This window comes from Aptenodytes forsteri, unplaced genomic scaffold (assembly GCF_000699145.1).
Source record: "Aptenodytes forsteri isolate BGI_AS27 unplaced genomic scaffold, ASM69914v1 Scaffold369, whole genome shotgun sequence".
Classification (NCBI taxonomy): domain Eukaryota; kingdom Metazoa; phylum Chordata; class Aves; order Sphenisciformes; family Spheniscidae; genus Aptenodytes; species Aptenodytes forsteri.
Genome location: NW_008794965.1, coordinates 1522375 through 1547821, shown reverse-complemented (window position 1 = coordinate 1547821; position 25447 = coordinate 1522375). Strand labels below are relative to the sequence as shown.

Genomic DNA, 25447 nt, shown 5'->3' with positions numbered 1-25447 from the left:
TTAATGAGAAAAGGCATTGCAGTTGAGCACTGCCATTGCTTATGTGCCTCAGGTTCCCTCTAGTTTTACTGGAGCTTTGAGACTTAGAGAGATCAAGCATATTCTTCTAAAATGTGTGTGTGCTTGCCAGCAGTTGCCACGTTAAACAAAGACATGATTTATTCTCTGAATTTGTGTGTCCAGTAAGAATCAGGAGAGAATGTCTGCTGCATAATATACCAAGCTTACATAGCTTTTTAAGTATTTTACTGGAGAAACCGTGACTACACTGAAGTATTTTTGTGTGCCCAAGAGCTGGCCTAATGAGTGCTTTAAGAAACACTTTAAAGGAGGGGAAAAAAAAAAGAAATTAAGAAAGTGCACTGAGTAGACAAAAGTAGAGAAAACGTAGACTATCTTTGTCTTAGGAAAGGTCTGAGATAGACCAGAGATAGAAGAGGGTTCTGTCTAGAAATTAAAATAATTCAGGTGAAAATAATATATTTCTTGTCTTGATCTGGAGTTTTAGATCAACATAGGGGTACGTGTGCCTTTTTCTTTACTGCAGAAGAGTTGGTTAATGGAAGGTGCAGGGATTTTGACGTTATGTGAAGTATTTTTCCAGACTTAGACTTTATAGTGAATGTGCTTTTAAGAAGGCATTGTTAAATAAATTGTTTTTCAATCCTTAGTCTTTATTTTAAATATGCTTTTTAAACCTCCTTTTGTTTCAGTAGTTACTAAAAAGGGTGTTCTTCTACTGAAAGCGTGCTGGTTTTGAACTTTTCCATATCCCTTCTTTAAAAAAACAGCTTTTTTGTAGTTTTGCACCCTGCCTTTATATTTATATTATTTGATAATATAAAAATATTAAACAGAAGAGAAATAAAGCATTTCCAGATTTCTGTGAAGAATTTATAACATTTCAAATTGAAATATGGGTGGGTCAACTACAGAATCAGCAGTGTAGCCCAAAACATTGAATTTTCTATTTAAATTAAAGTGTCTTAAAGTACAGTAATTGGAGAAAAATCATCTTTGAGTTAGAGTTCTTTTAACACCTGTTAGGTATTCATACTCGATAACTTTAACTTGAAATGGGTATGATTCTATCGTGTTGACTGCATACAGTAGGAGTTGAAACTCAGTCCCAGATTGCTTTGTTTTCTCCCGCCACAGAGGAGGACTTTGAGAAGTTGCCAAAGTCCACTGTTCCTGAGATGCAGCGCAGTAACCTTGCACCTGTCATCTTGCAGCTGAAGGCTTTAGGAATTGACAACGTGCTCAGGTTCCCCTTTCTTTCGGTGAGTCCTAGGCTGTAAAGTCTGTCATCTTTCCTTAGTGTCAAGAAAGATTAGTAGATGACTTGTTGATAACCCACAGAACCAGTAACCATTGCCCTGTTAATTTGGAAAGCATAACTCATTGTCCACTATTGGGCAGCAAAGTATGTTTCGGGGAATCAACTAGTGCAAGTAATGTGTGTGACAACTTGGAAACAATGACTGTTTGTATTCTAGAGTTTGCTGTTAGAAGTGTTGAAGTCGAGAAAGGCCTAGAAAGACAAACTGAGATTCTGCAAAACTGTAACTGTAGTCCCTTTGCACTGAATTTATGAAGAAAAAGGAAAAAAAAAATTGATACCTACAGAACTAAACCTGTGCTTGTCTGTTGTTGAAAAGAGCAGTACCAATTTTTAGATTTGCTTTCTGTAAAGTGTCTAGCTGCTCTTGTATTGATGTGAAAAACTAACATGGTAGCATTAGAAGAGAAAGTTAAGTAATTGTTCTGATCACTGCTGGCGTCGCTGTTGGACAAAGCAAGTATGCCTTTTCTAGCTCGGATCTTGAGAGCATCATAGTGATGATGCTGAGCCTGTTGAGATGGTTTTGACTCGCAGCACTGGTGGTCAGTGGAAGGGTGACAGGAAGAGTCTGAGAGCTCTTTCTTCATTTTGCATAAATAGAAAGGTGGGTAGTTAGAACTTCAGGATTTTGTGAAAGAGGAAGATCTAAGAATTTTTGTGAAAACTCGTGTGTTCTATGATGATAACTTTAAACAATGCACATTTTTTCTTCACAGCCACCTCCTGCACAGTCAATGGTGCAAGCTTTAGAATTGCTGTATGCTTTAGGAGGTGAGAATATTTTGCTTTGCTTTATTTCTAGTTATGTTACAGGAGAAAAAAATGAAAAAAAATGTTAATTTGGATTTGGTGATTGGATGGACATTAATCAAACTTGCATGTGAAAACCGTGCTTTGAGAAAGAGAAAACACAGCCTTGACTGGTGGGAGCTTTTTGTTGGTGGGTTTTTAAAGTGTACCTCAGTCTCCTCTGAATTTACTTTCTTTTCCTCTGGTTATTTCAGACAGGTAAGCAAGCAAAAGGCAGCAATAACTTTCTGGGAGGAACTAGAAATCTATTGCATAGAGTATAAACTAGAATTTAACTGTTTAGATTGGGCAAATGTGTATTTTATAGCTATATCTTCTGTGTATTTCCTTGCACCTTCATGGGAGGAAGCAGCTTGTTCCTTGCTAGGAACAGGGCTCTGAGCTGATGAGGGTGTTGGCTTGATCCTCTCAGGCAGATCCTCTGCGTTCCTTCAGCCCTTACAGAGTGGTATGAAGATACAAATGGAATTTGGACGCTAATTAGACCAGTACATGAGTTAGACACTAAATTTACCTGCATCCAGTTAGATAAGTTGTTAGATACTCAAGCTCTTAGTGTGGTTTTCTTTCATTTTGCGTTACTGTGCCAGTGATGGAAACATGTAGTACTTGCAAGTATAAACAAAAAAAGTTGAAAGTAAAGGTTTGACATCTCTTTCACCATCAGACTGATTGTAATAACCTAGAATTTAGCAAGCTTAATATAATTGCTAATTTGTTTATTCCTTGGTCCTTATTACTTTAAAAAGCATACTGTATCTATTTTAAATTTTTCTGTTAGCATGTTACATTCATTATCTGATCTTGATGCGTGTGCAGGAACTCTGCCTAAACATTGTAAGTAAAATCTGATGCTTGAATTTGGGAGCGGCCAGTCACTGGACGCTACCCGATAGAGAGTGTTGCTTCCCGATGGCTTAGCAAAGCACGTGTCACATGTTAGTTTTCAGACCTTCTCATTGATATGATTTTGAAGGTACGACTGACAAAAGTTCTAAAGAGCTAATCTAGTCATATTTTTTAAAATTAGTTCTAGTCTGTGTCTCTGCTCTGAATGTAGTATGGCTTAGGGCTAAAAGACTACACCTTAGGTAGTGTAGTGCTTTTGACGGTGGTGGTGTTGGTCCTGCAGCTGAGGCAAAGTTCAAACCTGTAGCAAGTCAAACTGTTCTGATTCTGTTAGCTGTGAATACATGATGCAACCACTAAAAACACCCCCCCTGATCGTTCCTAAAGGCAGCACGTTTCCTCCTGGGTGAATTGGAACTATGCTTCTCACACTCGGTGTCTGTGTTTCAGTGCACAGCCTGCTTGCTTTTCATGCTTTTAGATGCTTAGGAGCTCACTTGCATGCAGCTCACAAAGAGAGTCCGCTCTAGTTTTAGTATTGAACTTTCTGGTTGTGGACAAACGAACAGATACACACAAACTTCTAATGAAAAGAAGAAAAAGCTAGTCTAAGAGACCCTGAGAGCATAATTCAAAGTACTTTTCTACTATTTAGCTACTTAATAGACTATCTTTTTTTATTATGTTCTCTGAATTGCTAATCACAGCTTGTTCTCAAATTCAGTAGAGTCTGAACAATGCTCTTAGTCATATGGTTTAGTTTTAGGTAGTCCTGCGAGGAGCAGGGAGTTGGACTCTGATCCTTATGGGTGGGTCGCTTCCAACTTGAGATATTCTGTGATTCTAAATGTGTTCATTTTGGTTTGATTCATTGTGCCATTGTTGGATACCTATAACACTCAAATCACACTGCAGTAATATTTTTATACACAGTTTTCAGTTCTTTTTTGTTGTGGTGAGTGGAATGTATGCTGTCTGATTTTGTTTATAGGAGGAACTGTTATATTGTTGGGTTTTTTGACAGCTGTTTAATCTTTCTGAATGCAACAAACTTGACAAAAACAGAAACTTGACACAAGAACAAGAAATCAAAATGAAACTCTGTTTGACTTTAACTCAGTGTTTGTAGTTAATTCAAAGTCAACAATATTTGCTCCATAATGTAAACATGAGGAAAAGGGTAGTGTAAAGGAAATTGTGTAAGTTTTGGAAGCTTCCAGAGGTTTGTGGTTGTTTTTACATCACTTACAAATGCTGTGTTGTAACTGGTGGCAGTCTGCTCTCTTCTTATTCTCATGGAGCCGTAACTCTCTGCTTGGCCATGATTTTGCTCTGTGCTGATTCAGCTCCATCTTGTAAAGGAGGGTTTCGCTTAAGGCATTTGGTTCTTGGCAACCTTTTCAAGCTTGGAACAAGGACCGTCACAGTGGCTCAGAAGCATGTTGCAAGGATGAATTCACAGCCAAAACCACCTTAGGGAAATGGGGAGGAAAGGTCAATAAACTCACTGATGAGCTGTTTGATATTTTGGCAAAAGTGTTACGCTCATGGTAGCTTCACAGAAAAGTACAGAGCTGTTACTCTCTTGGCTGCCCGGCTTTTGTAGCACAGCAGAGAAGTGCTGATGTTGGTGTTTAAGATGGAAAGAAATGTGTGTGCACGAGTGTGATATACAGATTCACTCTTCAATTTTTGCTGAAGTTTAAGGTTTTAGGTAGTCTATTATGGAGATTTTATGTAAGTTGCGGAGGTGAAGCTGCCCAAGCGTTTGCAGGTGCAGTAAGGATTAAATGTCTCTTATGCAAGTATAAACATGTATTTCATCATTTGCATCGTAATGGCATGCAAATGTTCAGTTTAGGGTCAGGACCCTATTGTGCCAATGCGTTGCCAACGGTGAAACTTGTGCAGAGCAGACGCTCTTAAGGTTGAGATAGTTCTGTTGACTAAACACATCACTGTTTTTAGACTGATTATTTTTACAGTGATGCAGACTGATTACGTCAGGAGTATCTCTTCTCAGCCTTGAAAGTCTGAGTTGTCAGTTGGAGTTTATTGTTTTCAAGCATAATTTAGGAGGTAAATCAGCAGGTAAAAAGTGGCTTTATTTTTAGCTTTATTTCAGATCCAAGATTTTGTTGAAGATTTGTTTGTAAGTTGTTGCCTAAGTTTAAAATAGAGTGTTTTAATCCCTCAGCCCGTCACGTGCTAGTGGTTGTTACTTGAAACTTTTTAGTGCCACAGTACTTGAATAATCTCTCCTGAGCATGTTCAATAAAAATCTTTGCAGTATCTTTTTCTGAGATCTCCAATTTCCTACATATATATGGATACAGTGGTTGCTTCCAAGATTATCTCAAGGAAACTTTTACCTATTCCAAACTAGTATCCATTGGAGGCCTTTTGTGTATATTCAGGGTTACTGCTACAAAGACATCTGTGCACAAGCTCGATATATATCCATGCAAAATTGCATTGAGATTTGTAGGATTCAGCAGAAGCCAAAGGATTTTGGCTTGATGCACCTGTAGAAAGTTAAAAATATGGTAATTTCTCTTTTTTCCTACTTAGGAACAGTTATCTTTCTGTAGATGAAAGGCAGCACATTCTAAGCTATTAATTGTGGTAGCACTTAAACTTCCCATATTGCACTGGTCAAATGAAAGCTATCATATCTTAATTTTTGCAGTTTCTGTGACTTTGTGTTTAAATAAATTACTTCATCATTTCACATAAGCTGCCTTTTGTACCTGTTTCTAAGGAAAATATTGTGACATTATGTGAAATGCCTATTAGGTTTTGTTGAACAGTGTAGGGGTGGTGAGTGAATTACTACATTGTCATAATAAGTGAGATGATAGCATATCAAATAATAAAGGAAAGTAAGCACTTGACAGAGGTGTCTGTGGTTTTGGATATGCTGACATGAGTTACAGGAGATCTCATTCCTTGGCGTGATTTGTGGTTTTGCTTTTCTCTGTGAGACTTAGCTGAAGTACAACTGTGGTTTTTTGCCACCACACAGTTTGACAAATAATATGTTTATATAATGCGTGGGCCACAGTTGTGTCTCCTCAGTCCACTCTGCTGTGGTTATTCATGCAATCTACAGTGCACCAAAGTCCTATTACTGGGTTCTTGTTAGTCTTTCCTTGTGTAACTTTTCTCTTGTGCTCTGCCTCCTTGTTGTACCTCATACAACTTGGCTTACTTGCAGTTTTCTTTTCTCTTTCAATTCTCACTCTTTACTGCCTTTCTTAGCGAGTTCTTTTCTTCTTATTGTTTCCTGTGTCGGTATTCTTTTTTTTTTTTATTCTATTTCCTATGTCCTCTTGCAAAGGAAATGCTTTTCCATTTAAATCATTCCCCGAAATTTCAGCATAGTGCTCTGGATTAGAATATGACCCGGTGGTTTGCTTGGGTAAACCCTGCAAAAAACAGTTTGGCTGTTTGGCTGTAGGAAGCCATACAACTAAAATGGTAAACATGCAGGGTGGCTCAGTGATAACTGGGAATCGACAAGCAAGCTGTCATGCCTACCTCCTGTACCATCTCCAGTAAAAAGGTTACAGTTGGAACATGGCTGACAGTTTAGTTATTGATGCATGAGGGAGACTAAACTGTAGAGAATCTTCATCAGCTGTACCTCTCTAGTTTAGATTATATTAAAGTCAAATTATTTTTCTCTGTGACCTAAGCAGATGTGACTCAGAAAAATGACATCCTACCGCCCCCCCAGCAGTGCTTCCTGTTTCTACAGTTATGCCTGTTCCATAATTATGCCCTTTTTTATTCTCATCAGGACTCCCCCTGCTTCCCATCCCCATAAACAAAGGTGTTGCTCAATACTTAAAAGGGAGATGTGCAAGTCTAACAGCTAATAGGCACTCTGGCCATTGCATTGACTTTGACTGCAGGTTTTCTAAATCGTTGGCAGTAGCAATGGAACTTGGTCAAAATGAAGAAACTTGTGTGTTCCAGTATGTTTGGAAAAAAAACCAAAAATGAACAAGCAAAAAAAAAAAAAAGGTGACCCATGGGAGAGTAAATGGATATTAAGGAGTGCCTTCAAGCTTAGCTTAATATACATTCAGCAACTCTTAGGTGCATTTGCTATATTTTAGCTCGTAATTCTGCTCTTTAGTACACATTAAATTCTTAAAGAAGACTTTCTGCGCTATTTTGCCTGTATCACAGCTACATTTATTAATATGCTGCAGGTTTGGATATGCACTGCCGTTTAACAGAGCCTCTTGGAATGAGAATAGCAGAGTTTCCTTTGAATCCTATGTTTGCAAAGATGCTTCTGGAATCAGGTAGGGGAAAAAAAAAATCAGACTTTCTTCATAGTCTTGTGATGAGTAGAGGACACTGCCCCTTGTAACTGTGTAGTATTAGACATTTGCTAAACTTGAAACAAACTGTATGCTTCATCTTGGTATGGTGTTTAGTGAAAAGAATTGGTTAAACTCACGGACCTCTTTAATAAATAGTAAGTCTAACACATTTGTCTTAAGTTTTCCATTAAAAACATTCACTGTTATACTAAAAAAATCCAGGAGTTTCGGTATGTTGTTTTTATATACTATAAGAATATATTCTGCTGCTTTTCTTTTTAGTCTATATGGAGGTAAGTTGAATGGAAGAATATTTCCTTCACTGAATTTCTCCACTTACTCCTCAGGAAATTTTGGCTGCTCCCAGGAGATTTTGACAATTGCTGCCATGATGCAGATTCAAAACATTTTTGTGATCCCTCCAAATCAAAAAGCTCAGGCTGTAAGTTCAGTCATGTCTCACTTTCTTTTTGTTAGTTTCACATTTCTGGATTTCTGCCAAGTATTTTATTGATACCCATTACAGACTGCAGGTTTGTATGAAAATGAAGTAAGGTCTTGAATTGTACCTATTGGTTATAGGTAAAAGAAGAAACTGAGTAATAGTGGGAACCTTGGAGTCCTTTACGAGTGGTAAAAGCCTCCTTCTGAGGACCAGAAACGTGAAAGGTTATAAACCAATATTGGTTTTGCCAATATTGGTAAGGGTTTGCCAAAAAAAACAAACAGCCCCAAACACCATTTCCTTTCAAGAGGAACAAAAAAGATAGTATTAGGATGTAGCAAATTCTTAATAGGTAGCAGGAGCCTGATTTTAATGCATCCCTCTCTTGGATTTTGCGGGTTCATTTTCAGTTCATCTGTCTAATTTCAGTTTTAGAAGTGCTCCTGAATATAGGTGGGCTAGTGAAATATTGCTGTTGCCTAGAGGAACTACCCTATATGGTAATAATTTTAACAGTCACCAGGAAATACAGAGATGATGGGAACTGAGCGTATTGGACATCATTTTTGCAAAAATTAGTCTGCCTATAAAAATATATTTCTTCTTCTCCAGGCCAGGCAACACAGAAAGTTTGCTGTGGAAGAAGGTGATCATCTCACTATGCTTAATGTTTATGAAGCTTTTGTCAAAGTAAGTCAGTTCAAGTGTGTGCAGATTTGCAGGAACGGGAAACACCTGTGGTCCTCAGTTCTGATTCTGGAAGTTCTGAATATAGTACCCTCAAAGCTGAGGACTTATCAAGTCTATTAAGTGATAATTCTGCTTTAAAAGATATTCTGGTCATATTTTGCTACAGACCTCCTGTAGTTCTTCTGAACAGGGAATAGAAAGAATTTGGTTTGGGTACAGCACGGAAGCCTTATCTGTAGACAACTGTATTTTCAAGGAGACTGGGATTTTTGAAAGGGCCTAGGAAAAACAGGTATCCAAATTCCAAATGAATTTCATATTCTCTCATCTTTTCTATAGATGTATCATAGTTTTACTGATTATAGACTGCGTCTAAATCTGGCAGTCTCTCTTTAAAAAATTGCCTCATTGATTATCATATCCTTTTTTTCAGTGACCTTATGTATTTACCCTAAGGTTTAACACCAGTCTTAATACTTCTCTGTAAGCTGAGGTTTTACTTAACGGTTTTGAAGTGCTATACCTATTTGGGAGAAGTATATTTTGCTGGTATAAAGCACTTCTGTGATAATATATTTGCAACAGTGTTGAGTTGAAGCAGTATAACCACTCAAGTGTTTAAAAGACGACTTCCCTCTCCCCAACTCCCAAGCAGTCAGTGAGGCACCAACTGAAATTTTGCTGTTTAAATTTTGTATCTGCCTAATTCTCTTAGAAACAGCCAAATGCAGAGGCTCTTGGAGTAAATGGTAGCTTCTGGAGAAGTAGTTCTTTGCATGGAGACGACCAGTGAAAACAGTGTACAGAAAAGGTTGTTTACATTTTGAGATTGAAAACAGACTAGTTTATGATACGATGCTTTTGTGTGTGAGAATGGAATGACTGTGATGCTCTTCTCTTTCACCACATATGAAGAAATGAAGCACATCTGTATGAAAATACCCCATGGCATTTGTTCTGCTGCTATTTAGGTGTTGTTTGAAACATGTTTTGTAGTTACTGGTGTTACTGCACCCTTGTTAGTTGCTATGTAAATAGGTAATTTTCAGGGAAAACCACAATAAATATGTTGTAGGAGACAGAAGAAAAACAGAACAAGGCTATGTGATCCAAGAGATTGGGTTTTGTTTTGCTGATGGTATTCCATTGTAATTTTTTCTATTCTTCTTACTGTACAGCACAGCAAGAGCTCTCAGTGGTGTCAGGAACACTTTCTGAACTACAAAGGGCTTGTTAGAGCTTCTGTTGTAAGAGAGCAGCTGAAAAAGCTTCTTGTCCGCTTTAAAGTGCCAAAGAAGTCCAGTGAAGGTAAACATTTTTTTTTTAACCTGTTGTCCAATACATATTGAAGGTAGCCTCCAAATTGTCAGTCTGCTTCCTGCTTTTCTTGTAACCTTTGAAGAATTTTTTTCCCTGGCCTAAAAAGAATGTTAATTAAAACCAGATTTTTTTTTTCCTAAAAATGACTGCAGAAGAGCATTTTAGCCCATTTTGACAATTAACATTTAGTCCAGTCTTCATTAGTTAAGTTTTCCAGCAAGAGATTATCACCACTGATTACGTATTTAATGGACAAGTTACCAAAAGAGTCATAAATAGGTCACCTCGTTCCTTCTTTTGATTTTTCAAAAAGCTATTTTTCTAGTGTGTTCAAAATGATGTACAGTCATTGGGATCTGATTTCCAGCTGTGCTGTGCATGCATGGATGCCATGACTACTTCTCAGCACTTGTCTCGAACTGCTCCGAAAAATCAGACTTCAGTGCTTAGCTGTCACACAAGGTTGCTTTAAGGACTGTGAAACTATCTTCATGGAGACACCAGTGGCAACAGTAGTTTTTTTATGTAGTAATTTTGATTTGCTGTGAAATTGAAGTCAAAAGAGATTGCAGGGTTTGTTTGCCTTCAAACCTTTGCTATCAAAGCCTGATGCAGTGTGAGAAATTGTTTGAGATGATTAAGTGGTATTTTAGGGATTTTTGCCATTCCATTGACTCATTTTACATAAAAATTCTTTTCTTCAGGTGATCCAGATCCCGTTTTGAGATGCATAGTTTCTGGATTCTTTGCTAATGCAGCTAAATTCCACTCTACTGGAGCTTATAGGTAAATATATATAGCTTCATTACAACTGTTGCTTAGTTTAAAATCTCCTTTGACTGGATACATCTAAGTATAATCAACAAACAGATGCTTCTGTAGACACCTGCAATAAGGAACACATAGCATTTGATTTACTAAATACTTGAAGTTTTGTATCTTCAAACTGCTTCAATGTTTCTCTCTTCTCTTTGGCAAATATAAATAATTATAGTTATTGATAGTGGGAAGCTGTTACTAATAGTAATTAGCTTGTGTTAATACAAGCAAGTACAGTGTCTCTGTTGTAGCACTCCCAGTGCACTGAATAAAGCCTGAAACACTACTTTTTCACTTAATGTAGATAGAACTCTTAGGACATTAAATTATCATTTCTTCCTTTGGCCAAGATTTAAGCCTGGTTTCATCTGAAAGCCTGTTCATTAAATGCAAATGTTTTTAATTTGCTCCAGCTCTTTCATTGTTGCCTTTTATTAAACATTCTTAACTGGGGATGAAAGGAACCAAATGTTAAGCAATAAATAGTCGCATGGTCTGAAATAGTATCTTGCTTTCAAGGACTATCCGTGATGACCATGAACTTCATATCCACCCCACTTCAGTGTTGTATGCAGAGAAGCCTCCACGCTGGTAAGTTAAAGCTGCATTCACTTGCTTGGTGATCTTTACAAGACATTCTCAGCATCCAGACATTTTCATGAATGACTTTTCTCCATCAGTGGAGGAATAGAGGTAGAAGGTCATGGTTCCCACAGAGAGAATTCAATTGGTATTTCCTTTGCATCTTTTTGTAAGCAGTATCCAAATAAATCAGGGAAACAGAATGATGTTTAACTGTCAAAAAACCATGCAGAAGTTGGAAAGCAGAGTCAGGTGACCCTTTTTTAATAGGCACCGTATTTTGCACTGCAGATTGCTCTCCGGGTGGTCTCTGTACCTGGATAGAACTAGGATTAACTTACTTTCATTGAGCCTATTAAATAAATGTCCTGTCAAATAGGTGCTGCAGTAATTGCAAATGGCTTGCTAGGAGAGGGCATACATGTCAAATGCATGATGCAAAAAGTTTGAGAGAAGCTATGGCTGTCTAGCAGATTGAGGAGAGAAGTGGTTGTACTTTCATATTAGCTGGGATATTACAATTCCATTTGTGTGTCAGAGATGCTCAGATAACAATTAGAAATGTGTTTCTAACTACCAGGTCAGCACAATCAACCTGAAGTATTTGGACTCTTGTCCTTCTCTGCCTGTTGCTGAGACTTTGAAGGATAAACCTGGCCAGTGTCATCTGTTATCTTTGAATTTGGGCTCCTACGCCTGTTGCGTAGGGTTTGCAGAAGTGTAACTGATCGGAACTTAGCCACCAGTTACATTGGCTCACAAAATAAAAATGAGTCCAGCTCACTTGTTCTTAACTGTACCAATTCTTCAGGGCTGAGTTGAGCAGAGTGTAGCTAAAGTAATTTTTGCCACTGAAACCGGCCTGATTTGCTGCTGTTTTGCCAGGTTTTTTTAACCTCCTGTTACTGCTATTAAAAATGAAAGAAAATTTGTTTGAAATAGTGAAAAGAATACTTTGCAGCTATACTTCTGAAATTTTCTAGCTTACAGTAGGTAACATCCTGAAAGAGGTTGGGTTATGGGAGAGTGACAGACAGTAAGAAGAATAAATTGAGAAGAAATTAATCTGGAAAGAAAGTCTAGTGGTAGGAGAGTACCGGAAGAATTCTTTGCTCCAGCACACACCTCCTCCAGGGCTCAGCTTTTAATGATGAGCCCTCAGCGTGGAACTTCCAGCCCAGCCTTGGGCACTTCCAGACATACAGAAAAGCAGAACTGTAGACAGCTAGCTGGAAGTCTTAACTGGCAAACCCTTAAGACTGCTCTTTGCTTCACAGCCTGTTTGCTGTTGGTGGCAGCGGTATTGCTGGAGTTTTGGGGAATACTGATTCTGGGCTTAAATCTCTTTTTGGACCCCTGTGTTGCAGAACAGGCACAGAGCTGTCTTCCAAGGCCACGTGGTATTGCCACCACCAGCCTAAAGATGCTGCTGGCTCATGGCATCCCGTAAGACAGGAGTTTAACTTACTCAGCAACCCTAGTTTCAGTGCTACTGCTGGCTGGGCACCCATCCTATACTGAGGGCTTCAATTCTCTGTCTGTTACAGGTGTATATAAAATGTGCTCTCATTCTTGTTTGTTTTCCCCAGATTTCTCTTTAGTTGGTATGTCTCGGGCTGCATTTGGCAGAGAAGAGAATTTTGGACTCTTTCCTCTTTGCTTTTGAGAGCAAAATACCAATTAACGAGACACCACAAACCTTGTGGGTTTGCAGCTCTACTGTGTATAGAAGGCAGATAATGACTTGTGGTTTTGGTGACTAACCCTTCAGCGCGTGGGTTTGTGCTTCCTTGATAAAAATTACTTTCCCTACTGAAGGGTGACTTCAGAAATAGGTTGCCCGTGCTGGCAACCTGTTCATGCTGGCAGCAGGGATTGAGTCCACACGGCTGTCTGTTTCTAAATCTCTTACCAGGAGATGTTCTGGCAGTAGTTAAAGGTGGTTTCTTCCTCTAATCCTTATCTTGCTTGTCTGCAGACAGGCACCAGGGATAGTCATGCTGTGGTTTGTGCCCTACTTGTTTTGTGTCCAGGGTTTTGGTGCTTTTGACATCCTTCCTCATGATATCACAGAGTAACTAATATTCTCTCTTCCAAAGCATCTGTTATGAGTCCCCCTTGGCCCCATTATAAGAAATATTCTTTCTTTTATACCTTGCATCCATATGTCCTGGTAGTATGTGAAGGTGTTTTTAATGGCAGTCTAAAGGTTGTCTTAATGTAGAGTACTTGAATAACCAGAGGGAAAGAGGCAAGAGGCTGTACTATAACTTAAAGATTCTCTTGTCACTCTGTAAATACTACTTCTGGCAGCATGTATGTGAAACTGTCTAAATATGCTGTTAATCATCTCTCTCCCTCATTGCTTTATAGCAAACACTTTTTTTTTTTCTTTCTCCTAGGGTAGTCTACAATGAAGTCATACAGACTGCTAAATATTACATGAGAGATGTGACTGCTGTTGAGTCTGCATGGCTCTTGGAACTGGCACCTCATTTTTACCAGCAAGGAACGGTACGGAATCGGCATAAAGCCCAAACGGTACCATTGCTGTATTAGCAGCTCTTGTATCTGAACTTTTGAAGTGTTTATGTTTTGTTGTTGTCTATTTAATGGCACAAAAATGAATTTGGTTTTGTTCATTGTAGTGGTTTTAATATAAAGAAAGAGGATAATAAACTGATGCATGAAAGCTTTTTCCCTATTATCCAGCCAACAGACATGATGTCAAAGTTACAAAATAGTGTATCACTCTGGTAAATGAAACCTTCAACCATTTTACACTTGAATATAGGCACTTGGTAGCACTTCTCTGAGCAGCACTATAGCTAGGCAGTGGTCATACTTTGCACAATAATTTTAGAGGAGTCTTTGCATGCTTTGCAAATGTTTGTGCAAATCCTGAGCCTTTTTTTGAGCATTTACTGCAAAAAAATCAGCTCTGATCCATTCAAACTTGAAACAGCAAAGAACAGCTGCTATTTGTGCAAACCTTTATTGCAAATTCTGTTGTGTGTAATATACATACCTTAAAGTATCTTTTAATAGTTGTCACCATCCTTTATCAACTCTGTCCCATGTGAATCTGTCAATCTAGACTTATTCACTGGTCATTCTGAGAACTGGATTGGTATTAAATATTATCTAAATGTTAGTTATGCTGGAGCTGTTGATACCACATTGCATGTAAATACTGTACGGGCAAGGTTGCCAAATTGATCTTGCATGTGAATTTTTCCCATGGGAGATTAATAACTACTGAGCTTTATATTCTAAATTAGTCAAGTATTTCCAAAATACCGAGTGAAAAAAATGCACTTGCATACAGACCTATGCAAAACAAGAGATCTGTTCGTGCATATGAGCAGCCATGTTGCAAAAATGGCTGTTTCTGATTTATACATCTGCCACACTGTTTGACTCTTCTGAGAATCTGATGTTTGTTTTCTTTCACTTCCTGGGGTTTTTGGAAAAAAGAAAAACGCTGTGGTGCATGGAGCACCTTAGAACATACCTCTGTGGTTACAGTGTACAGCAGCATTGGCATCTGTCCGTGTAACTGACTTGAGAGGGTTGAAGTTTTTTTAATGTTGAGCTTGGATAATTCATCTCAGTTTTAATGTTGAGCTTGGATAATTCATCTCACTCATTCATATCCGGACACTTACTGTCTATAAATGCACTTACTAAGTAGCTGAGTATTTTCTGCCTTTTTTCCTGTAACGCATTTGACAAAGGCAGTAATGACCCCTGCAGGGTGGACCCCCGAGTCTCTAGCTGCTGTTAGACATTCTGCAAGCATGGTGTAAAATGGAGATGAGCCAATGTTCCAGCTGTATCCAATCTGCTCCTGGAATAATTAGTCCTTTTGACTCACGTATTTACATGCTGTAACATCCCATACACAGCACAACATCCCATTACGATATGACCTCTCCACGGGCTCAATTTTGGGGTGAGGTTTTCCTTTAGGTAGGTGGTGTTGGGGAATGTGACTCAATGACTTGTTCAGGCAAAACTCGAGTTGCTTTTTGTAGTGAAGAAGGCTTGTCTTGAATAGTACTACCTACCTGACTGAGAGAGCATGTTTTTCAAGGTAGTACTACTACTGTTGTAGATATTCTATGAAATTACATCAGAACCTAATTTTTACCATTGCCATCCTTTTGATTTGATAGAGATGAACTCAGTTTGCAGCATGACCTAAGCGTTGCTTTCATCCTAAAATAAATGGAAGCTCTGGAGGACAGTGCTAGTTTTGAGGAAAATTATCTTTTCCAGTTTGGTCAGTTATCCTTATTAGCCAAAAGGCTTAGGTGTCTTTATAAAATGTTTAAAAATTAGAAATATTCCTGTTGTGTAAAGCTTTGAATTATACATGTAAATTTTGAATAAGCAAGCCATTGCAAGACACACAAATTCATGCTAATTTATAGACATTCAGACCCTTTTTCTACTGAAGGATACATCTTTGTGCTAATAAGAGATTCCTGAAATATGAGAATTTTTATTCCTGTATCAAGTTAAAAACAAATTACGGCTGAAAAGGATTCTGTGTGAAAAGATTTTCTTCTACAGCTTGATCACGGCCTCAATCAATTATGTCTCATTCCAGATTTTGCAGGACTTTATTCATGTTTTCATTCCACATGTTTGTAGGCCTTTTTCTTTAAGAGCATAGCGGTTCAAAGGTCCAGTGCAACTGCAGCGTTAATACATTAGTTAAAATCTTGTACTTCATGTACGTACTCCTAGTGTTTATGCACATGTGTTGTTGGGAGCACATTTCCCTTTCTGTGCCCTTTTACAGGCTGGCAACTTGCTTCCAGTGGGAAATTGTTCCTATGTTTGCAGTTAGTACAGAAGTACTAGAAGATGATACTTTATACCAAGCCAGAATATCACTTTGGGATACGTGTGGTTTTTTGATTTCATAGGTTTATTTTAGCTCTATCAGTAACAAGCTTGGGAAGGGTGGTCTTTGATATTTGTATAAGAATTTATTTAATTTGGGATTAAAGACTGAAAGCATTCTGGTTGAACATTTTTTCTAATTGTGCATATGCTAAGCAATTCTTTTTTCTTTTCTTTTCTTGCAGCACCTTTCCTTGAAAGCAAAAAGGGTTAAAGTAGATGACCACTGATTTGACATGACTTAAGTCTTGTGACATCAGATGCAGAACCTACCAGTGATTTCAAACTGGCTGCAGTCCATTCAGCAGTCAGTTCATTAGCAATTTGATCTTACATCAACTTAAATGTTTAAATGCCTGCCAGGATCTGTAGGGGTTTATGCATGACCAGTACATTGTAAACCTATGTAGAGCTTGCATTGTGGACGTTTTATTCTTTGCCTACTTGACCACTGTTGTTAATCTGGGCATGTTGCTCCTTTTCAATAGGTAGAAAAACAATTTAAAAAGTAAGAGGACATACAGGACCACAAAAACCTGAAACCTTCAAGGAGGAAACTGATTTCCTGGTGTGGTACGGCTGCCTTATGAGAGTGGGGAATAGGGTACCCTGCCTCCTGTTACCTAGAGCACTGTGACTACTACCGGCCAAACTGAGACTGACTCCTGACAGCAGGAGCTCAGGGCAATGAACTAGCCCCTGAAATGCAAGGGGCTGCCATGGAGACATTGATTTCATGTTGGACCATCCCGAACTGGTGCAGCTTGTGCTCCCAAGCAGTAAAAGTCTCCTGCCTGAGGTCGAGCTGCCTCGGCTCCCTCTGCTGTAACAGTCCTTCTGTAGGCAGCATCGTATTAAAATGTCTTGTTTCCGTACATGAGAGTTGCTGTCTGGGGAGGGGGGAGGAAGAGTAGCTCTGTATTTTTAAGAAGGATTAATTTTTTGCTCAATCAGGGGACTATACATTCACAAACAAATTCACAGATGGGACTTGACTTTTTTTTTTCTTTCTGAACAAGAGAAAAGCTGTTAGCCTCTCACTGCTTGGAAATACCAGAAAATTTCAGCAGGGGTGTGTCATGGAACACTGTTTTTTAACCTCTCTCATTCAGCAAAGGTGAAAATGTTCTGTACTTTCCTATAAGGAACACAGTTCTATATATTTCTTTTATTAAGAATCTGTTCTTTGCTGCTTGGGACTTTTCTTCATGTGTTACTGTAAGAGAAGGATGCTCTGAACAGTTGCTGCTTTAATCGGGTCTCCATGGCTACTTTTCAGTAAGGAACTGTACCTTTTTGTGTTTTAACAAGATAGCTTGGATACATGTATTTATTTTTTCCAACCGTATTGATATTTATTTTAAAAACACATTGTTTGAAAATTTTATTTTTGTAAGGCAACTGATTTGATGAATGTGTGTTTGGCATGTCAACTGTAATTTTATTTTCTTTAAAAAAAATGTAAATAGGCAAAAATTTCTACATAGAACAAATGCCTTCCTCGTCACAGGACTGCCTTGAAAACTTTCTTGAGAGCTTCTTTACCTTCTCCCTTCCAAACACCTGCAGAGAGAACATGTTCCGTCATGTGCAGTATGTGGTCTATTCAGTGTCTACGTACTGACTGCCAGCACAAAAAGATGTACCAGTCTCCATGTATGGCACCAGCAGCATGACAAACCGTGTCACCTTCCTTGTTGTTTTCCCTGTGAACCTCACCTTCGTATTACTCTCTTTCCTAGAATGGAAGCTCTTTGGGGCAGGGACTGTCTCCTAACCAGAGCTGAGAACAGTGTTGGCACTTACTAAAAGATTCAATTTGTGGGGTTTTTTTTCTCTTAAACAATCGGAGAAAGAGCTGAATATGAAGATTTGTAAAATATCTGTGTCTCTCTGTCCTCTGGAATTATTCTTAAGAAAAATAAAACCATTGAATCGAGGAAGCTTGAGAATACATCACTTCAACCTGAGGAGCGGGTGATTTCCCAACATGCTGGGTGGTTGTAACTGTGCTGGTCTGAATTGTGACGGGCTCTCAGTGGATGACCACTGCATTTGCCAGTTCTGAGCATTCTGGGTGGTTCTGGAGAACTCTCTCCTCCAGATGTACTTTTATCTGGCTGTACATCTGCAGAGTTTTGTCTTGGAATGATTGCGACTCCTGCTAAGTTAAGAACCCAGCGATGTGAAAGCTTTGTAACATGCTGCAAGCAATTGTACTTTTCTAAGAATGAGTGCAATACATCTTTGTAAACAAAACCAGAAATTGAGACTTGTTTTTTAGTAGTTTTACAAACTATTGAGGTGTTGCCAGAGGCGCAGAACAGGCAGACTTTATACTAGAGATGCAGGCTAAGAATAAGTGGTTTTAGTATCCAGATTAAGGTTACCTTTAGAGCGAAAGCACTGCTTTCATCGGAAACGTGGGCCTGTTGAAGGTGTTTGAAGACGGAGACTTGAAACTTGAAAGGCCTTTGAAGGTGTTTGAAGACGGAGACTTGAAAGACCCGAAAATCCCTTTACTTTGTGAAATTTTGGCCTAGAGCTTTCTGCTAGATTTGTACGTAGCATTATGCTTTAAATAACTTTGATTAAGGAGTGGGCAACTGCGTCTTGTTGGCTCTTTGCTGCATAAACAGTCTGTGTGCTATTTTGGGGAGGTTGGAGTCATTTGAAGATGTTTGTGAAGGAGTTTATGAAACCGTTTAAGGATTTTAAATGTGGCTTTTAGAGAATGAGGTTAAAATATTAGGCTCTTGAATTAAAACGTTGCTTGAAATAGAAGTCATGCCACCACTGGCAAGGAGATAGATATTTTTAAAAAAGGTAAATTTACAGTCTGTTAATGTCAAATTACAGTAGGGGGAAAAAAGAAGCTATACTCCTAAAGTCCATCAGAAAGTGCTCTCAGTGTTCCTACTCATGACTTTTTAGTATTGTCAGTTATAGGATAAGATGAAGAAAAATTGGAATAAAAATTCAGCCAAGACAATATTAATTGAAATATATTTCTCATCTTGTAGATTAAAAATAATTCTGATAAACTGATGGGGAAACAGTCACAACTCTTCCTGGTTAATCTGAAGAAAGAGATCAGTAATTAAAAGAATAAAATTAAAAAAGGGAAATAAATGAGAGGTAACTGCCATTTCTTCTCAGTGCTTTATGATAAAAATGCCTGTATGATAGGATATATAATTGAGCCTTGCACACAGCAATGTGCTCTAAAGGTACATCAAGGTAATGTGATGTAACTTATTTTTAAGCTGAGTTAATTTTATGTATGTGTTACAATAAGCACATTGCAGGCAGGCATCGGGAAAAAGTGGTAAGCCAGGTAGCATGCGTCTTTAAACAAACAAACAAAAAACGTAGTTTACCAGAATCAGATATCTGTGTGACTCATTCTAGATCTGGTGGTTCAGATCTTTTCTGGCTCGCGGGCAAGTGCGAACAGTGAATAGTTTCCTGTTCCAGCAAAAGGAAAAACAGGACGGAGATGCTGACACGGGGAGAGCTGGAGCGGCGTTTCTGCGTGAGGGAAGGCAGGACTGTAAGACACTAGAAATGTTTCGGTAATTCCAGCCGTATTCTGCAAAGACATTTCTGATTACGAGGGGGGGCTGGGCTTCTCTGATTCTGTCGGGAGCCTTGGTCATAGGGAAGGAGGGAGAGGAAAGAGCAGAGAAGCCGAGAGGTATCTGCAGGGAAGGTGCAAATAGGTGCAGGGTTTCTTCATCGTCAGGTCCCATGGTGACTCTGCTTGTTTGCTCCTCTGATGGCTGCTGAGCCGGTGGTTACTGAGCTGCTGGCTTGTTTGGTGGGAAACTAAACTTCCAGAAGCTGATTGGGAATTAATTAGCTGAGCCAGTATTGCTGTGCTTGTCCCCTTTGTGTGACTTTTGCGACAAACCCCCTGACCAGCAGTCCTGGAGTCAAGGACCGGACTGCTTGTTCGTGGGGCAGGCAGCTGCTGATGCAGCAGAGGCATGACGACTTCGGTGCTGTGGAGGCTCCGTGAGGCTGGGCCCAGCCATTCGCCTTGTCATGCGGGAGGTGAAAACCGCCTCGACAATACCCCATCTTTGGATTTGAAAGGCGATTCTATTCTGAAATGTAGTTGTCAAAATCATTCCTTATGTTTCAGCTGCTTTCTTTACCAAGGAAAATTAGCTCTAGCTGTTTTTTCCACTAGCCCTTCAGAACCCCCTCATTTGGGAGCATCAGTGTGCATCAGTAACTGTTGTCATCCCGTCATCCTGGTAAGTGTCACTTACTGGACTAGTTCATCACTTCCAAGCAATTTCATTGAAGGCAACTTGGACCCAGTGTTTATTACTGTAATTTCATAACTTTATATTATTCTCTATCAAGTGGCCATACTATCAACAGTTGGCAAAGAAAGTCAACAACACAACTTGGCATTTAGAGTAAGTTCCTCTCATGGGATCTACAACAAACAAGTTGCAAGATGAACATAAGTGGCATACTTCTTCCTCCGGTTCCCTTTTAGAAGGGTGTATGGAAAAACTGTCCTTGTATCCAGTTTCTGGTCTGTTCTCAGACTTGCAGAGCTTTTGTCCTTGAGAGCTTGTACGGGTTTTTCTTCTGTCAAATAACAACTTCATCTTTCTCTGTAAGCTCTCCGAGAGATGTGCATTTTTGGCTTAAAACTGACTGCATTTTGAGAAAGGTGCCAGCAGATGGCAGGCATCAGTTTCAAGTAGTAGTGTCTTGGGGAACAAATAATTGGCCAATTCTTAAAAGATTTTCTTATTCTTCAGTTTTAACATTATATTAGTTTAGTGGTAAGTGGGATGAGGAAGGGTATAGAAAAAGCTATCGGTGGCTGTGGGATAAAATCAGTATTTGAAGTGCAGAGATTAGTGAAAGAGCCCAGAGTGCTGTGTGCCCCACGGGTTTGAAAACAAACAAAATGCCCCAAAACCCCAAAAGTTCCAACCAACAAATTCTGTAGTAGTTCTTTCAATTACACACAGAGTCGTCAAAATGGCACCTTTACTGTAAACTGTAGCTGGAGGTCTGGCAGAGTGTGCTGGGTGGGAGTGTGTTAATACTGCAGGGAGGTTGATGGCATTTGTTACTGGCTTTTATACTTAGATTATCCAGGTGACCAACTATAGTTGAAATTAAAAGAGGTGTTTTTCACTTTTTTGTAACTACTTCCAGCTACAGCTCTCAGCATTTCAATAAACTAAATTTTGCAGCCTTCTTGGCTAACAGAACTACTTTTGTAATAAGAAAATGAAGAGTTAATAGACTCCTTCAAGTTCACAATTCCAGCACGTGGGCTCTCTGCATCCACGGAGTTCCTCCTGTGGAATCAAAGCCTAAGGCTGGAGCAATGGGCCCCGTTATCGAAAGGTATTCCCTGGAGGTTTACTGAAGCGTCAGTCTAAGGCTGCAAGTCTTCTTGGTTACTTAGACATTTCTTCTTTCCCCACACTGGTATTCTTTTCCTATCTCATTTGTAACTAAGTTAGGCGTACTGAAAAGCTCTGCTAGTGTTCAACTGGTGAAGCCGTCTTGGTTGAAAGTCAGCAGTAACCATGTCGATTTTCCTCTGTGAAATACTGGTAAACTAGTAAAGTGCCTCCTTCCAGCAAAATTTTGTAAAATTGAAAATGCTGGAGGGAAGCCACCCATGCGCTGGGGCCAGTTCTGCTTACAGATATACACGGGGAGCCCTGGGGACCTGAACAAGTCTCAGAGCGGCACAAGGACCAGAAGTCCATGCCCTGTATTTTGAAAGCATCAGTCTGTGCCCCAAATGCGGCCAGCCCAGTGGAGCGTGTGAAGGGATGCGCGTATCGGGTAGGGACGCACCGTATTTCTTTCCATAAGCGTCTGCTGCTGGCTCTGCTCAGACAGGGTGAAGGTTGTGAGGTGCCCTGGTGTGGCAGTCCCTAGGTGTGTGTTCCCCTGATGGTAGGTGGATCCAGTCCACCCTCCCGCTGGCCCCTTCCCAGTTTGTTCTTGCTTGAGAGCAGCAGCTGTCTTATCCACTGCAAAGAAATTTCTGATCTGTCTTGTATTCTAGCCACTATTGTAATAAACAAAATTAACAGTTTAGGGCAAAAAAATCCATTCTGTTCATGGCAGCATGGTAGATGTGATTTCTCTCAGAGGATGCAAAAATGGCTGCCTGCTCCGTTCCAAAATTGTCTTTTGCAGGGCTGCAGTTTTGCGAGGCTGTGAGGTGCAGAGGTTGTATTTAGCTGTGTTGCCAATCATGAGAGATCAAAAATTGCCTGGAAAAACTCCCCTTTTCCTCCTTTCTAGAATCATAATTTAAATATATTTAATTTGTCTTTCAATTTTATTTTAACTCTCCTTAGCAGCTCCCGGAGTACAGAGCAGCACAAGGAGCACCGCAGGAGGAAACCCCTGATTGCCAGTTACGGTGTAAGCACAGGAGATGGTTTCAGCTGGTTGCAGCTGCAGATCTCACCCTCGCTGTTTCTGTGATGGCTCCCAGGTCCGAGGGTTGCTCCCCGTGCCCTCCTCCTCCTCCCAAGCTGGGTGCTGCAGGGAGAGGCAGGAGGGGAAAACGGCTTAGATGGAAGAGCTTTGCAGGTGGAAGAAGTCAGAGGAGGATGTTTCTTATCCTTGGAGTGAGTGTTGGGCAGCACAGAGTTTCTGATCGCCTCCCTCAGATGCCCTGCAGCTGGAAGCGGGCAGGTTTCCCTGCAGTGCAGTGGCATGAGTCCTGCTTTGCTCGTGCAGCCTCTGCCTGCAAGGGTCCCTTCAAGGTCAGCGGGTCTCAGACTTGACCGGGGGATCACCCACCAATTCCCTTTAGACTTTCCATCCCCTACTACTTTGCTGGGCAAAGTCAAAACTTACAGGAGAAAGAGCAGGACAGAGAGCAAAAAAAATCGCAATGGCTTCTTGGCTCCCTTCAGGACAAGAACGAGGTTGTTTATTGCAGATGCCTGTTGGCAGAAAGATAATCCCCTTGGGCAGGGTGTGTTTTGATGCCAGGAAACCTCTTCCGTGAGCCAGGTTCTGTGGAACTCCTGCTGTTTCTCCTTTCAGTATCTGGTGAGATACCAGGGTTTCGTAAGTGACCCATGAGCCATGCGACAGCCCCACTGAAGTGGGAGCAGGGAAGGAGCCCTTTCAGATGAGTTAGGACCTGAAAGAGCTGGGCTCGTGTTCAGTCCTGCTACCGAGAGCAGGATCTGTTTGTAAGGTGGAGTGAATCCTTCCTCCTTCCTATTCTTTCCCTTGCCTATTAATGTTTTGGGAGGCCGAAGACTGTTTCCAAGTGTGTGGGTATGCACATGGGTGTTCGATATCTGGGACAACAGGGATCCCATCCCGATACAGATGCCTTCAGGCACTGCAGGGATGGAAACGTGTCGGGGCTTAGAAGGAGAGTGGAGAAGCAAGAGATGCACTTTATCTAGAAAAATAAAAGATCAGCAAAACTGCCCCAAAAGGTGCTTGTCACCGAAGGGCGAAACGTGAAACGTGTCGGGGCTTAGAAGGAGAGTGGAGAGATGCACTTTATCTAGAAAAATAAAAGATCAGCAAAACTGCCCCAAAAGGTGCTTGTCACCGAAGGGTTGCCCTTCCCTCTGCTGAAGCCCAGACGCCTGCTATAATTTCAGAGACGGCCGTTAGCAGGGGAGGTGGGTCCCGCGCGCAGACGTCCAGTCTGGCTCTGCTGCTGCGCGGGCACGGGCTGGGGTAGTGCTTGTGTGCGGCACTGATCACAGCAGCCGCTCTGACATGTAAATACAGGCTGAGACAGTATGAAATACCGATGGCCATTAGGAGCTGTCAGACCAGTCAGGATACCAAAAAGGGCTCTTTGCAGCTCCCTGGGGGGGGTGCTGGGCAGCCCGGCACATTGCGGGGGGGTTCAGAGCTGCATCAGAGCTGAGCAAAGTGCCTTGTCTTGCTCAAAATCTCTCTGGTTTCTTGGAAATTGCAGCTGATGCTGATTTAACCCTTTGCACTGCAGGAAGAGGCACTGATGAGAAAGCGGTGTGTTACAGTGGCGAGGGATTGACTGGAGGAGCCTTGGAGCCTCTTGTTTTAGATGGAGAAGCAGAAAGCGATTCCTCCCACAGCTGCGTGCGTGGGACCTGCTGCACTGGAGCGCTTCCAGAGGTGCTCATTTCTGGGTCTGTTACAAAATCTATCTTCACAACTGGCTTGTCAGTCTGAGCGCCTACAGGATAGGGAGTCAGCCTGGGATTTGGACACATGATCCAGCTAACGGGGCTCACTGAAGTCCATACAGCAATGGAGTCAGTCATTAGAGCTTGTGCACGTGCTTCTTGTCTGCAGCAGTGCACATCTGTCTTGCTGTGATGAGAGCAAACAGGCTGTCGTTCCCCCTTCGTTTGGCTAAGGGTGCCAACAAGGTCATGGTGAAGTTGTAAAGAGTTCACGTCCCTGAGCCTGGAGAACACAGATGAGTTGGATGATTTTCCGTGCAGCTGTACAGACTCGCATTATGTTCTGGTTCTCATCCTGTCAACAAAACATCTATGGAAAAAGCTACTTTTTAGTAAATTCTTTCAATGACAAATTGCAGCACTCAAGCCTCTTGGGAACCCCTGGGATATCACTGTTCAAAATGTCCCCCCGGTGCTATTTTGTGAGCAGGATTTGTGGCACGAGAGCACGTGTGTAACACACACTGCGCAGGTTACCGTCTGGGTAGATATGTGTATCGTTAGTGGTATTCATCTTTGCACCTTTCCATTTAAGCACCATTTGGAGGTGCTCCTGAGGATGTGCTGTACCACGAGGAAGACTCATGAAGATGAGGGAGGAGGTCCAAATGGAAAACGCTAGTCATTAAATGAAGAATGAAGGGAGCAATGGTCAGAGGAGGGCTGCAGCTACACGGTTGGTAAGAACACCTGCTGCTCTGGATCTGCTCTATGTCCTCCCGCTGTTCTCCATCCAAAAGCCTTTTATAGGTGCCTCTTAATTCCTGTCCCTTTGTCATCACGTCCTTTTAAGTCTATTTAAGGCTGTCCTTGTCAGTGTGAGGAGTGGTATACAGAGGGAAGATGTACTGTAGGAGGAGATCCCAGGGACTAGGAAAGTTGAAATATATGGGAACCCGCTACTCATTTCTTAGTCATTTGAGTGAAGTTTCCATTAGGGTTTGGAAGCTTTCCAGGAACCCTTGTACCTAAGCAAGCAATAATTTCTGGCAAGACAGGTATTTTAGGCTTTACCAGAATTCCTGCATCAGGTGCAGTGAGAGGAGAGTTGAGCTGAGCCTAACGGAGCTTTGACCAGGGCAAAGCCACGCTGATGGCACCCAGCGGAGCCGTGGGGGCAGGC

The 25447-nt window shown here is 40.7% G+C and overlaps 1 protein-coding gene across 1 annotated transcript in view; it reads left to right on the top strand.

The window, feature by feature from the left end:
* Positions 1 to 18048, top strand: part of DHX35 (DEAH-box helicase 35) — a 35404-nt gene extending 17356 nt beyond the window's left edge. The window contains exons 13-22 of the mRNA XM_009275545.1: positions 1159 to 1283; positions 2062 to 2116; positions 7225 to 7320; positions 7689 to 7783; positions 8399 to 8476; positions 9655 to 9784; positions 10501 to 10582; positions 11135 to 11206; positions 13600 to 13711; positions 16297 to 18048. Of these exons, the coding sequence (XP_009273820.1) occupies positions 1159 to 1283; positions 2062 to 2116; positions 7225 to 7320; positions 7689 to 7783; positions 8399 to 8476; positions 9655 to 9784; positions 10501 to 10582; positions 11135 to 11206; positions 13600 to 13711; positions 16297 to 16341 (890 nt within the window). The 3' untranslated portion in view covers positions 16342 to 18048. The remainder of the gene's footprint in view (positions 1 to 1158; positions 1284 to 2061; positions 2117 to 7224; positions 7321 to 7688; positions 7784 to 8398; positions 8477 to 9654; positions 9785 to 10500; positions 10583 to 11134; positions 11207 to 13599; positions 13712 to 16296) is intronic.
* The last annotated feature ends 7399 nt before the right edge of the window (positions 18049 to 25447 follow it).